Source organism: Thermobia domestica, chromosome 7, assembly GCF_964235325.1.
Source record: "Thermobia domestica chromosome 7, izTheDome1.hap1.1, whole genome shotgun sequence".
Lineage (NCBI taxonomy): Eukaryota > Metazoa > Arthropoda > Insecta > Zygentoma > Lepismatidae > Thermobia > Thermobia domestica.
In genome coordinates, this window is record NC_137460.1 from 283,040,834 (window position 1) to 283,057,245 (window position 16,412).

Genomic DNA, 16,412 nt, shown 5'->3' on the forward strand with positions numbered 1-16,412 from the left:
TTCCGCACAGACGTCGATTTACAAAAGCGACGGACACTTGTTATTATTACAAACAAGACTAACCAATGAACGCCCACTTTTACCATACGTCGGAAATATCTTCAGCCTTCGACCACAACCATAATAGGATTTCTCTAACTCAATGAAACCACACAATCCTGCAAAGCGATGAGTTAATATCCGAATCTAATTCAAACTTATTTATAAACGACAAGTTCAAATTCTTTGTATAAAATTCATGCTACGGTTTCTCAATCGCACTTGCTAACTCGATTGTCACTATGATACGAAAATTATATTACCCGCTCACCGCATTCCACACATACAAACAGAAACATGTGACGTCACAGTAACAAACTACCATATGACTGTACAGAGACATATAGTGAGAAAAATAAGAACTACCACCAATCTTTCAAAAAGGACGTCACTCAAAAGTCACGAACACTTCCAGCAAGTGACTCACGCAGAAACTGTTCCGAGAAGTGATTGAAACAATAAGAACCGTCTAAAGTCACTGTTTGAGTATAATTATTTTCGCTTTTTTTTAAAAAAAAGAAGAAATCATGCAATTTTGGTTGGCCTTCAGCCTGAAAATTACAAACCCCATAAATCTTTCACTGATTACGGTTCGAATGATTCACACAACTGTAATACTATGTAACGGATTTTAAATTGAATTTAAGAATTCTGATATTAAAAAAACGACATAAGAATTTTTTTTGATTCGTTGAGGAATCTAGTGATGGGTAGGTCCCGTTGTTCATGGTATGTTGAGGGAGTAATGCATGACCCAACTAGGCACGTGAAAATTGATAACGTTCGTCAAGCGAACAAAATGATTGCATATAAAGTGTTTTAGAGCTGTGCACGTTTGAGTTCAACTAAATGGCAATTGAGCATTATAAATGATTTAGGGCTATTTTCAAGATGCCAAAAGGCTGATTGAGAGTGGCATCCTTACATGAATTTAGTTATAATGAATGCGTATTTTAACGTTATGGCAATGGCCATTAGAGGGGGGATCACTCCGTAGATAGTTACTCTTTCTTGCTTCCCGAATGCCTAGCTTGTGAATGATAGATAAATAGGAACCGTTTGTTGTGCATCTTTAATATTTTGGAGGTGGATAGAATATCCCTCTTGTGACGTTCGTTCGTGATCAATGCCCATAAATGTGCTAGTAGAGTTTTACTTTGCCGTAGCCGATAAGATGTTTGTTGAAAATAAGATTAAGTAATGATTCCATGAGATAAAAATCGCGGGCTCGCCAATGTTGTAAAGATCCGTGCATTAGTGTTGATGCCTATGTACCTGTTATAGCTGATGATTTGGTAAAAATATAAGTTTGTTTGCGAGTACTACTGATAATTAAAAAAAATGTAAGTTTTCATATATATGTGTTTAAATAACAGCAAGACAAGAGGGATTGTTTTGTGAGTTGGCCTATTATTTTAAATTTATTTGAAACATTTTAATGAGTCTTTCGTTTTGCCGTATGAGTAATATGATTATTGAAACTTGAGACTTTAAATGTTTTTGCATTCCTTTAGAATTTTTGTTATTTAGTAAGTTGTGATACAGTATTTTAAATAATCAATATACAAGTAATGTTATAACTATTTTGCGAAATGTTTGTTTTGAAAATTGTCTTGCTTTATTAATGTTTTTTTTTTTTTGTATGAATATATATATATATATCAATTTATATTATAACTTTAATGCTACATTATGTGTTTATATTTAGTAGTTGAATATTACAAAATATTTTTTAATAAAAAAGGAAAAAAAAGGTGCATATACACACATTACACTACACTAAATACACATATTAGGAATTTCGGCTTTAGCGTTTACACCGTTGTTAGGCAACACTTCCGAAATATAGACATTTTCTATTATGGTTTAGTAATTAAGTATTTTTGTGTTAATGTCTACCAGTCTATACATTTAGTTTCAGGTGTTTACTATGATTTCAAATATATGTTCGGTGAAAAAGATTGGTAAATCAATTGAAACATCCACTCATGGTGAGAAACCCACTGTTGAAAAATAAATAGATAAATTAATAAATAAGTGAATGAAAGAAAAGGACTTATAAACTGCAAATTTAAATGAATAATATGTACATTTTTATTAATGGTGGTATAATGATGGCTTAAATGAGGGATTATAAATATAATAGGTGGCTTATCGTCATATAGGTTGAATAACCTTATAGTTAACAAGTGAAAAATGATCCATTATGTACAGTGAGGTACCAATATACCGATTTCCATGGTGAACTTCCAGTGAATTGAACCTATATATAGGATGTTCCAGAATATAGTGGTTTCTTCAGTGATACTTAACAAAGACCATTAACCCTCTGGCGGCCACGGTTCTCTTCACAATTGAATCACTTACAGAATCATCTATTTTTGTCCTAGGCGTCCAATATTCAATTCCATTTTCAGAACAATGGTTTCTAATTGTTTTTATAATTCCCCTGTCAATATTGCTTGAAATTCTTCTAAAACACTAGCCTCCATATTGATATGAGTTAAAAGCAACTATTTCAAAGTACAAAAATATAAATGTCTGTTTGATACGAAAATAAGAAACATGCACTTAAAACATGAAACACTAAGAATTTTGATATCACGACCATTAACAACCAATCCTTGTTTTATTCACAGTTCAGATTACACTTTGCGAAGTGCTTCAATATAAAATAACCACAGATATAAACTAGTAGCATATAGAAAACATTCTCTGTTATTCATAAATGCATAATAAGGCGGAATTTACCCGTTTTCATCTCGTAAGTCATAGATCACTTGCTCACTGGTATAGCGTAAAGAAACCTCCTAAGCATAATCAACTCACCATTTTTAGCGTAAAATTTAAATCTGTTCTTTTACTCGTAGTGTCTTCATTCTAGTGAGAGTAACGTAAGAAAAAATAAAAAGTTTTCTAAATGAGTTACATGTCTGGCTAACTGCTGACACGTAAAATTTAATATCAATCGATTCAGCCATTTCTGGAGCTAACACCAGATTAGGTAGATGTCAAATTTTTTGTACTAAAGTATAGTATGCAGATTGTTCGTCTTCTCTCTCTTGAATGTTTATTTCCGAAAACACTGCTGCAGGCGACACTTTTTTAAAAGTAAAAAAGGCTAGTGTGCCAACTGTCCCTTCTCTAACAAGAGAGACCACTCACATTATAATATTTGACGTACAGTTTTAATCCTGTTCCCGTCTTTATGATACCCATTTGAATGAACGTAACGCAATAAAATGCCACTTAAATGAACACGCTCAACATATTAAATATTTATTTCAAACAGTTCAGCTCCCTGTATTTTATAATGTGATGTATAACATATTTCTTCAATTTTTCGATACTCAGATTGTAGTATTTATCTTCGCATGCCCTTTTTACTTTTAGCGTAAAAAACAATAATGAAGAGTGTTTCACGATGCTAATAACACACGAGAGGCATTGTTTGCAAAAATTCTGTAAAAGCAAAATTTCAATCCTAGTAGGCTATATATTTCGATTTTTGCGATTACCATTAGAGCAGGTTATGATAAGCTCTATGTTGAGAGCACAAACATAGGAGCACTAGCAATAATCAGAAAGTAACGAAGGTGCAAGTGGTTGACCATATTACCTTACCATATATTCTTATCCTTTAATAGATTGTAGAAAATAACTAATTATTTCACTCATCGAATAGCGATAACGTGATTTGAAGTTAAACACTTCCATGTCAGTTCCTCAGAGAGCGTAAATGAGAGGCCAAAATTTATAGTACGTAAAGAATAGAAGAAACGGATAATTTTAGTTTGTTATCTACGGACATAGTTTAATATTTTATATTGTATCACATAGTAACAAATGTGTTTCCCTCACTTATTACGGATAAGACAAATTCAAATTATATCCTTTGTGTTGAGAAGCGGAGAAACAGTTATTACCTACCACAAGTTTGATAATATTTCAACAATAAGGATTGGAAATATTTTCCTAACTTGTGTCGGATTTGTACCCTTTACTTGCAACTATTCTACAACAAACATTACGAAATAAATAACTTATTTCTTTTTCATTTTTAGTAGTTAAGTTTAACAAATAAGGACTTTGTGCTTTATAAAATTTAGAAATTTGTAAGAATATCCGTAGCTTGAAACTACAAAGAAAGTTTCAATTCGTTCTATTTCAAGCCCTTTCGAATTCGAATATTTGTTTACGCTGCTCTGAGCCTAACGTAGAAGTATGCATATTTGACATCTAGCTATTCCTAGTAGAAGAGGCAAGTAGATCGCGAGTTTTTTTTTTTTTTTTTTTTTTAATGAAGAAGGAAGTATTAATGTCCGTGCTGACAAACAATGAAAGAAACTTTGGTCGTGGTATTAAACTTGTTTCAAACTTCGTGATCAGAACGGCTCCTACTCTGCGGATGGTATAATTTGAGACCGTTTCATTTCTTTTAGGCAAGTGAAATGAACTGAGATCATATTTGAGAATATAAAAGAATGTAAGAATATATCGGGTACAAACCATGAAAATTTTCCCAACCATTCTATTTGAAACATGTTTGGAACTTTAGAGCTATTGCCAGTTACTTTGCTTCTACCTGGAGAGAATGTAATTTGAGATAACGTCTTTCTTATTAGTTGAGTGAAATAAATTTTGTTACTCTGCTTTTAGATTTTAGACATAAGTGAGAATGGCCATAGATACAACTCCCGCAGGATTTTGTTATTTTTAATTAAGAACAGCTTTAGGATAGAAGATTAAGAATAGATTTAACAATACAAAATAACTATGCAAAGTATCTTTTTTGACAAAATAGAATCTTAATATATTTAAAAAAAAATGTGCCCGACGGTTTCTTCCTTTTGGTTCCCTTTAAAGGGGGGTGGTTATTATGATTACAAATCGATTTCTAAGTAACGTTAGTTTATTTTTCTGTTATGGGGCAGTAGCATTTTAACAGATAATGTTCTCGTTGTACTTATAAAAAGGGTATTTTATAGGCGAATTTCGTTCTTCTATATAGAACTCCTGTAGATCATCATTATTAATTAAGTTCATTTCAGAGCGATGTTAAGTCAAATTTCTTTGTGGGTTACTGAGATGTACTCATAAAATGCCAGCCAAGTGTTATTTATTTATTTATAAATTAGCCCTGTAAAGTCAACATTAAGAATATTATCTTAAATACGAATTTATTAAGTACATCCCGATTTTCGAACATTTCTTAGTAGGATAGAAAACTGCACCGTCTAAGCTGCATTTCATTCTTGAATTTAGGTTTACATTAGTATAGCACGATGATGGCTGAATCCAAGTATTTATGAGACAAAGATTTAAACTGCTTTAAGAAAAATTATATTCCACTCCTATTATATTTCTTACACGGGGGAATATATTCTATGATCCGATCGAAAGTGCAGGAACGTGAGAGTACAACGAACCAAGACAGACGAAAAGGTTATGGAGCTAATGGTTTATAGTTTACTTGTGTATCAGTTTTCTGATATATTTTGTGTTTCCACGTATTTTTCCCTTTCTTTAGTTTGCACTTTTCTCAATTTTTAAGACTATTTTCATACTATTTTCGATTGAATTCCAACAAAATATGAGTTTTCTATCATTTTGTCAGTACTTGTGTGTGTTGATAGATTCTCCCATACTTCATACTGCCTTTTTGGACAGGTCCTTTTTTTTTTTTTTTTTTTTTTTTGCATTTGAAGCTGTAAACGCGGAGTTATTCCATACAAAATCAGGAATTTCACGAGTGAAGCATTAATAATTAAAGTTAGATTTTCATTTCAAGTGAAATTAACGTTTGTTCGAGTAGAACTGGCTGATGACTCAAAGCTCATAGAATACAGGCTTGGGTGTCGTTTCTAAGCTTATTAATTACCCTTCACAACAATTTCCATTATCAAACCTAGATTTTTTCAATTTGTACTATTGTTTTCTTTTAAGATTATAGCCTGCATTCTCCGTTTTTTGTAGACTACTTACAGTCTTATCTAGCACACTTGTCTCATGCTTTTTTCTTCCTTGTAATTGTCTATTTTCGTTGCCTCTCTTTTCTCGTTGGTTATAACTCAGTAGGTTACGATTATGCATTTTAAATATTGCATCGTCTTTGAAGTTTAAACTCAATCCCTTTCTCCTTCGTTTCGTTGTGTTTTTAAAAATATTTTCTGAATTTAAAAATTACTCTAATAGCATATACCTTACAAAAATGGAAATCCTAAAAGAGCAGGGAGTGAATCAAAAAGCTACTTTCTCTTCTTTGTATTTAGTTAAATATGATGTTACTATTTGTGTGAATCCTTCGCGATTAATTCTCATCAGTATTGTCATAAAATCGATAGGATAAAGCGCGAGTAAAATGGAATTGAAACAAGAAGAAACTGCTGGCAATCAACAGGGATATAATCTAAAAGTTTGTTCTTGGCTTTCTTTTCATTCTTCCGAATATCATTTTGTTATGGTTTGTTTCTCTTTTCTATTTGGTCTATTGCCAAACATTAATCTGGAATTACAAACATGTATTATAACGAACATTAACAAAACGGAAGTGATGATCGCCTGTTTCAGGTTATTTCGAGAGAAATTAATTTTGTTTATAACAAGTTTTCGGTTTCGTTTGTAAATATTTATAATTTGTGCTAAAGTAACGTATGATTTTTCTCTTGTTTTAGTTGTTCTTTCTTCTCGCGATATTCTTTACTATATATTGAGCTAAGTTCTCAAATTAATTTTCTATTTTACCACTTGATGTTATCCCATGCATCTGGATTAGTCTGGCCTCTGGATTTTTCTAATATCAATAGTGTTCTTATTTCTACCAGAGTCATAATGAGAACCTGTGAGGGGTGTAGACTTAAAATCATTAATAAGGCGCACTTAATGTAAAATACGGACGTTATAACATATGCGTATTTTTTATTTAACTTGCTGATAAACAGTTGTATGTGGAGTATTATTACAAACTATCCTCGCAGACCGTTTAAACGCTCAAAATTGTAAGTTTCAAAACCACATAATGTTATTCCGTTACACTCAATAATACATCTACATCCAACATAAGGTGAAGACCTTGGAGGGCAAGGGAAGTGACTTTTCAAGTAGATAAATTTATGTCTAGGAAATTGACTTTCCATAGTGAAATACAGATGGTGATCAGAAAAACGGAAACACCTGAACGAAGTTGCAACTTACCAGATTATTATTGTGTCGGGCCATCTTTCGCCTTCAGAACAGCCTTGATGCGACATGGGATGGAGGCATAGAGGTCGTGAATGGTAGCAAGTGGAATTTTACACCATTCCTCGTGCAGGGCATCGGCCAGTTCTGTGAGAGAGGATGGAGGTGGAAATCGTCGCCGGAGTCGTGTTTCCAAGACGGACCACAGATGTTCAATTATGTTGAGATCTGGTGATTGGGCGGGCCAGGGAAGGTGTTGAACGCCATCCCGATGTTCCTCAAACCACTCTGCAACAACTCCAGCTGTGTGAATGGGTGCATTATCATCCAGGAAGATGGCGTCATTGTCCGGGAACAACATCCGGACCAAAGGATGCAAGTGGTCTCCTAAAATTGCGACATAATCGTTGGCAGTGATTCGTCCGCTAAGTTTGACCATAGGCCCACAGCATCACCAAGCCGCCGAGATGTTGCACAGTTGGGCGGAGACACTGCAGATCATAAGCTTCTTTGGGTGTTCTCCACACATAAACACGGCCCGTGGTTGGGAATAGCGTGAAGGATGACTCATCCGACCATATCACACGTTTCCAGTTCTCAACGGTCCAAGCTGCATGGTCGCGGCGCCATTTGCGGCGTGTGAAAGCGTTATGGTCCCTGATGAGCGGTTTGGCACGTGCAACACGACGCCTTAAGTTCATGTCATCTATTTCGCGGCGGACTGTGATTGTCGAAACATGGTGGGGGGGGGTGCTGATTGAGTTCATCTGCCACTTGCTCCGCAGTGGCACGACGGTTCTGGGTGACAATGCGCTTTAATACCCGGCGTGACCTGTCAATCATGATTTTATTCTGCTTCCCCTATGTGGTTTTCCCGTGTGTTGTGTAGGCCGTCATCACCTGCGACACTGTCCCACGCGACACACCTAACATAGTGGCCACTGCCGTCACACTTACTCCAAATAACCGCGCACCAACAATTTGCCAACTTTGAAAATCTGATAGGTGTCCCATTTTACACTACCTCCGTCTGAGGCAGCCACTAGACACTGCTGTTCCACTGCGCCTGACGTAGTATGGAGACCGACCTAACACACCACCATCAGCGGTCCGGCGCTGCACGTGCCACAAAACTGCCAAACCCATACATCTGACGTGTTGCCAACAACAAGTGTTTTCATTTTTCTTATCATCATCTGTATATAAGCTGGGAGGATAACCACGACAGAATTCACTCATTGGTAGACCCTCGAGAGGAGTGCGACGAGGTTTCTGAAGTTTGCATATTGTGATCCGGAGAGTGGTTTTCCGATTATAAATACAAGTTATTGGAAACGTCATGTATAACTTGGATCCCTTTTATTATGGGGACCTCAATTGAGCTGTCTGAAACAATGAACAGAGTGAAAACAGTGAACTAAATGCATTTTCAAACTATTAGCAACCAGATTAAACTTTGTAGTTTTTCATAATTTCTGATAAATTATCACTTTTGGAAAGAGTGGTGGATAAACTCACATGAGAAAGAGATGTGAAAATGTGGCAATGTACAATTTTTGTGGTATTTGACATCCCGGGTTTCCAGTTTTATACATACTTGTTGACAGCTCGAAAATGGGGTTATGATAGTTCACTTTGGTTTCAGACAGCTTAATTACTATTGATGCACTGTCACTATATATATATGTAGTGGCAGTGCATCATATATATATATATATATATATATATATATATATATATATATAGCATTTAACTTTTATTACTTTGATCTGTTTACATGACAAGAAGAAAGGACATCCTTACCTTATATCAGATTTTTTTTCAATTATGCATTATTATGACAGAATTTATTATTTAAGACATCTTTATTCACTGTATTTAGTATATCCCTTTCATACTGCATTAACATAAACGATTGAAGGTTTTCTTTCCCGAGGTTCGCTCTCAATCCTTATTTTATAATATTGAGTTTCAAGAAAAGCATATTTACAACTTCCTTTCTACATGTGTAAGAGGGATAGAAGGAAAAACTTGTATATTTTAAAGAGGTATGTATAACATAAGGCATACATGTGATATTCATATGTAATATTAAACCCACACGTGAGGCAGGACTTGCAATTTCACTTTGATTTCCTACATCCCTGGTTCAATATCGCTTCACCATGCTTCCTCTTCATACCCACTACTTATATATTCAATATCATATTCACCCAACATCTCCTTGCGATGTCTTGAACTAAATATCTGCATAAAATTTTAGTTCTTCGATAGTTTTCCCTTCATCTATGCCACAGATTTTGTTCATTGCATTTGAGGGTAGTACGTCTTTTAAATCAGAAATCCGCCTTAGATCGAAACACACAAAGCCGTGGTAAAGGTTTTCGTGTTTCGAAATCCGGTTAGTCACAATTTGAATGATTTTGTTAAGGACATCACTGAAAACGCACGGTCTGAAACTTTTCTCTTCTGTATTCTTTGATTTCATGACATGCCAATTCAGATCATGCAACGATATTATATATTTGTGAATTACTTCCATTTTTCTTGTAGCTATCTTGGGGAAAGGTACTACTTAAAAGTGCACAATCTGTTGTTAAGAAGAAGAAGAAGAAACATATAGAATATATGTTGATTTTAGATAGATAATCTCTGTTTGTGGTTACAGTAATAAGATAGAATTTCTGTTTCGGTTTGCTATGGCAACTGGTGTTTGCTAATGGAGATTACATAACAAAAAGTAGTTGTGGTGAATGTGATGTGTCTAATTTGAAAGTTATGCAATCACTAGTTATTGCCAATATACGTATAAATTAAAGATGCCTGATAGTAGTGACTTATCTTAGTATTGGAACTGGGCTAATGTGACGAAAAATACGTTAAATTTAATTATAATGTTACAATCGAACGAATACATTCTATGGTTTATATTATTTGATCACAGAAAAACGCATGCCTCCTGCTGGTTTCTTCGGAACCTACCCCTCTCCAACTCCTTACTACCCGTACAAACTTTCGCTTACGCGACACCCAATCTGCTACGCTCCTTGTGGATTACAAGGACATTTTTTTTGTTAACCATAGTTACCTTATTGTCAACACTTGGTGTGAAATGCCACGTAAATTCCGCGTGGTCAACAACTCAGTTTCAGAACTAGAGCGCACTAACGGATGCAATATACATATTTTGAATTTTGTATCTAGGTACTATGAGAATCGTCAAAGTAATTTAAATGATATTTTTATTACTTGTTTATGGCAATGAAGAATTTGTTAAACCATTAATTTTTATTTTAACAGAGTGTGACGTGAAAAGTCACGAAATATCAAAACTGTATGCGAGGTGGCAATAATACCATCACATGCCAGCACATGATTCGGGTACTACTTTCCTAGTGTAATCATTAGCAAAACGAATTCACACCTGCGGGACTATTTCCAAACAAGCAAACGGAGTGAAATGAATAGTATATACCCAGTCATGAAAGTCCAGAGGATTAGTATAATGTATTCGCATTAATAGTAATTGTATTTAAGCGCAGAACTCAACGTTAACAAACTTAAAACCAGAAACGTAATGAAACGACATAATGATCTTACTTTTCTCCAGACACTATTATGTTTTCACCTTGAATTTACCATGAAACCGTTGCCTTCAGCAATCTTACAAACATACAAATGCATAGGTCTATATTTTGCAAATACATAAAATTTCATACAAACAAAATAGTATGTTTCAAGAGCTCAATAGCTTCTATTTCATGGTAAATAAAAGTACACCACAAAAAATTTTGAAAGCAAAACTCCCTTCAGGAAATGTGTGTCCAATAATCACGCAAAAATATAAACAATAATGGAAATGTGTGCCTCTTTCTAAAATCATCGATAAATGTTCACTCAGGCATGGACTACTGCGACACACATACAACTAAATAATTGGAAGGTACTGAGAGATCCGATACATTGAGTGAATCAGTGTTGCCAATGTAATACAAAGAAAAAACATAGGTATCTGACATACACATATTTCCTCTTAAGCGTTAAAAAGCAGAAGGAAACGAAGGAGAAAAAGATTGAGTTTAAAATTCAGGGACGACGCAAAATTTAAAATGCATTTTCGTAACCTACTGAGTTATAGCTAACCAGAAAAAAAAAAACAAAGGAAATAGACCCATACAAGGATGAAAAAGGCATTACGCGAGTGCCCGAGATAAAGATGTAAGTAGTGAACAAAAAACGGACAATGCAGGCTAAAATCTCAAATGAAAACAATAGTACATATTAAAGAAATCCAGGTTTGTTAATGGAAATTCTTGTAAATGGTGATGCACAAGCTTAGAAATGACACCCAAGCCTGTATCCTATGAGCTTTGAGCCATCAGCAAGTGCAAATCAAACCAACGTCAATTTCATTTGAAACATAAAATATAACTAATTTTTAAGGCTTCACTTGTGAACTTCCTGATTTTATATGGAATAGCTCAGCGTTTACAACTTTAAGAGCAAATATATAGACCTGTCCAAAAAGGCAGTATGAACTATGGGAAAAGCTATCAATACATTCTGAGAAAATGATAGAAACTGATATCTTGGTGGAATTTAGTCTAAAATGGTGTGAAAAAATCTTAAAAATTGAGAAAAGTGCAAATTAAAGAAAGGGAAAAATAAGTGGAAACACAAAATATATCAGAAAACTAATACACAAGTAAACTATAAACCATTAGCTCCATAACCTTTTCGTCTGTCTTGGTTCGTTTTACTCTCACGTTCCTGTACTTTCAAATGGATCATAGAATATATTCCCCCGTGTAAGATATATAATAAAAGTGGAAAATAATTTTTCTTAAAGCAGTTTAAATCTTTGTCTCATAAAAACTTGGACTCAACCATCATCGTGCTTTACTAATGTAAACCTACATTCAAGAATGAAATGCAGCTTATACGATGTAGTTTTCTAACATACTAAGAAATTTTGTTCGATAGGCGGGATGTACTTAATAATATCGTATTTATGATATTCTTAATCTGGACTCTAAAAAGGCTAATTTATAAATAAATAAATAACGCTTCGCTGGCATTTTATGAGTACATCTCATTAACCCACAATGAAATTTGATTTAACATCGTTCTGAAATGAATTTAAATAATAATGATGATCTATACAGAAGTTCTACATTTCTATGTAGAAGAACGAAAAGTCGTTTATAACATACCCTTTTCAACAGTAACAGGAGAACATTATCTGATAAAATGTTGCTGCTCCATAACAAAAATTGAAACTAACGTTACTTAGAAATCGATTTGTAGTCATAATGACCACCCCCCTTTAAAGGAAACCCAAAAAGAAGAAACCGACGCCGGGCACATTTTTAAAACATATTAAGATTCTCTATTGTCAAAAGAGATACTTTGCATAGTTATTTTGTATTGGTAAATCTATTCTTAATCTTCTATTCCAAAACTGTTCTTAAATAAAAAAAAAACAAAATCCTGCGGGACTTGTATCTATGGCCATTCTCACTCTATCTAAAATCTAAAAGCAGAATAACAAAATTTATTTAACTCACCTAATAAGAAAGACGTGATCTCAAATTACATTCACTGCAGTTAGAAGCGAAATAACTGGCAATAGCTGTTAAAGTTTGAAAGATGGTAAAAATAGAATGGTTGGGACATTTTTCATGGTTTGTACCTGAGATATTCTTACTTTCCTTTATATATTCAAATAAGATCTCAATTTATTTCACTCGGCTAAAAGAAATGAAACGTTCTCAAATTATACCATCCGCAGAGTAGGAGCTGTTCTGATCACGAAGTTTGAAACAACTTTAAAGCTACGATCAAAATCTCTTTTATTGTTTGTCAGTACAAACATTAATGCTACCTTCTTCATTAAAAAAAAAAACTCGCGAGCTACTTGCCTCTTCTACTAGGAATAGCTAGATGTCAAATACATACGATAGGCTCAGAGCCGGGCAAAAAAAAAAAAAAAAAGCATTGGAAGGCGCTTGAAATAGAACGAATTCAAACTTTCTTTGTAGTCTCCACCTACGGATGTTCTTATAAATTTCTAAATTGTAAAAAGCACAAATCCAAATTTGTTAAACTTAACTACTAAAAATTAAAAGAACTAAGTTATCTATTCAGTAAAGTTGGTTGTAGAATAGTTGCCACGATCGTCGCCATGAAACCAAAATTCAATTACCCGCTCACCGCATTCCACACATACAAGCAGACAGAATATGTGACACCACGGTAACATAGTACCATATGACTGTACAGACACACCCAGTGGGAAAAATATGAACTACCACCAATCTGTTTACAGTTCATATTTAAACAGATGACTGAATCTCTTTTCATATTTTGTGGGAAGTAATGCCCAATGTGCAAAGTAACCCCGTGTTACGGTAGCTAGTTACCACTGTAAGCGAAATGAAATATCAAAATTCAATGTGGCAAATCATGACACAAAACTAGAAAAACGTTTGGGGAGGAAGGAATTCATATGACTAAGGAATTACGTCCCTAATATATTGTGTTAATTTGGAACACAAATATACAAGCAAAGAAAGCCTTTCAGGATGTTACCAATAAAATACTTAGGAACGTACAAGAACACATTCAACACCTAAGACATGTAAGTTTATCCTAAATAAAGAATTTTGCGCTATCCTCGTTTACCAACATTCTGCGTAATGCCCTAATCTGCATAGCAATCTTATTTTTTACCGGCCATCTAGCACAGGCTGGTTAGCGTTGTTTGTACAATAATTTTCATATCATGTACGTTCACTAAGCCCTTAAAGTGAGTATATATTCAGAAATTTTGGTCCATACTCTAGAAATGATTCCTGGGAATGTAAAAAGTCGACTTCCTTGAAAGAAATGAGTGAAGCTATGAAATGGTTTGATGTGTGGACCTCTGCAATTAACAAACATCTTTTGATGGTTAAAATATTCTTTCCTAAAATGTCTTTCGAACACCTCCGAAAAAATGAGGCTACACACATTTGAGCTAAATTCTAAGTAAAAACAGAAACGTAAATAGTTCTTGCTCCAATATAATACATACCACGTTTAACTTTGCAAAATATTAGGATAAATACCATTCTCACGATTTCTTATTTTACATAAGTCTCTATATAAATAAAACAATATTGTCGAGCACCCATATTTTAAATATGTGCAACAATTAGTGATAAGTGTGTGATCAATAATAAAGAAATAATTAGTTTATCAAGATCTAAACTACATAAGATTTGTATGAGTCGTATCGATCTCATTTTTATTTTGTATACAGCTTGTCTATCTGTGCCTTGCAATTTCCTAATTGTAGGTTACTAACTTACGTTCGATATATCTCCCATACCTAAATATTTCTGGTGAAGTATTGCTTTTAACCAACAAACTATCCGAACGCATGTAACAGTATTATCAATCTGAGCCAATATGAAGAATTGAACATTACCTTTCTGGGCGAAGTGAATTTAAACTTTTTGTTGTTAATTGTTGGAAGTCATTAGAGTACGACGCGCAAGTCTCCTGAACCATTTCAAATTCAGGATCTTCTTCTACTGCTAATTCTGATTTCACCCTATCACCGTTTAGTTTCACATCCAAAGAACACATAGCTGTATCCTTGTCCATTGTTTCCTCTCTTTCCGTTGTGGATAATATTAACTCTTTCTTGTCAGTCATCAGTTCGTATGTCCACCCTTTCCCTTCGAGTGGATCTTCCTGAGGTAAGTCAAAAGCAATTTCTTCTTTGCACATCAATTCTAACTTAACAGACGCCTCACCAGCCATTGTGAATTGAAATATAATAAGAATATAACACTGTTTTTATACTTCCCTTATATTTTAAGTTGCCAGTCTTAATGAAATGACTTACAAGAACGTTCACAAAAGCAACTTTATATTTAAAATCATCTTCTTCTGCAGATCCTTATTTCCTTAGCCACGATCGCTCTCTAGGCAATTGTTTGTTTGTTTGTAGCAGCCGGAGGAAAGTGAAATGGAACCCGGATGCATATTTTTTTCACGCCCGAGAATCCACAACCGGAGAAATTTCGCAGTTCTGATTGGTTGAATTGTTCATACGTTATAATTCCATTCTGTGACAGAAACGGAGTAGTGACACAAATCGAATCGTTCACTTGGATTGGAAGTAACTAGTGGAGCTGTGGAGACGTCCGAGAAGTTGGCCCCCCCCATTGAAGCACTAATGATCTCTTCTAGTGCAATCGTTAGTGCTTCGTTAGTGCTTCTTAGAAAACCAACTCCCAACATTAGTGCTTCAATAGTTTGGACGCTAGAAGCAAAAAACTTTGGGGGGGGCCAACTTCACGTTAGCCCCCCCAGAAAGCACTAACGATTAAACCTAGTGGAATCGTTAGTGCATCGTTAGTGCTTCCAGAAAACACGAATAGTTTCGTTAGTGCTTCACAATTAGTGTGGCTATAGCCAGTTATATGTCACGAAATTCCCATAAGGAATACATGGGGAATTTTTAATTGGCTCAAATTCCCAACAAATTCAAAAGCGCTAATGACCTCTTCTAGTGCAATCGTTAGTGCTTCGTTAGTGCTTCTTAGAAAACCAACTCCCAACATTAGTGCTTCAATAGTTTGGACGCTAGAAGCAAAAAACTTTGGGGGGGGGGGCAACTTCACGTTAGCCCCCCCCAGAAAGCACTAACGATTAAACCTAGTGGAATGGTTAGTGCATCGTTAGTGCTTCCAGAAAACACGAATAGTTTCGTTAGTGCTTCACAATTAGTGTGGCTATAGCCAGTTATATGTCACGAAATTCCCATAAGGAATACATGGGGAATTTTTAATTGGCTCAAATTCCCAACAAATTCAAAAGCGCTAATGACCTCTTCTAGTGCAATCGTTAGTGCTTCGTTAGTGCTTCTTAGAAAACCAACTCCCAACATTAGTGCTTCAATAGTTTGGACGCTAGAAGCAAAAAACTTTGGGGGGGGCCAACTTCACGTTAGCCCCCCCCAGAAAGCACTAACGATTAAACCTAGTGGAATGGTTAGTGCATCGTTAGTGCTTCCAGAAAACACGAATAGTTTCGTTAGTGCTTCACAATTAGTGTGGCTATAGCCAGTTATATGTCACGAAATTCCCATAAGGAATACATGGGGAATTTTTAATTGGCTCAAATTCCCAACAAATTCAAAA

At 34.8% G+C, this 16,412-nt stretch overlaps 1 protein-coding gene across 2 annotated transcripts in view; it reads right to left on the reverse strand.

Moving 5' to 3' along the window:
• LOC145690977 (uncharacterized) overlaps positions 1-15,388 on the reverse strand; it is a 45,232-nt gene extending 29,844 nt beyond the window's left edge. The window contains exon 1 of one of the 2 annotated variants that reach the window (XM_081766452.1): positions 14,690-15,376. In XM_081766452.1, coding sequence (XP_081622578.1) covers positions 14,690-15,027 — 338 coding nt within the window. In that variant the 5' untranslated portion in view covers positions 15,028-15,376. Of the gene's footprint in view, positions 1-14,689 lie in introns of both variants that reach the window. The other variant, XM_081766453.1, reaches the window with a different exon arrangement.
• Between the last annotated feature and the right edge of the window lie 1,024 nt (positions 15,389-16,412).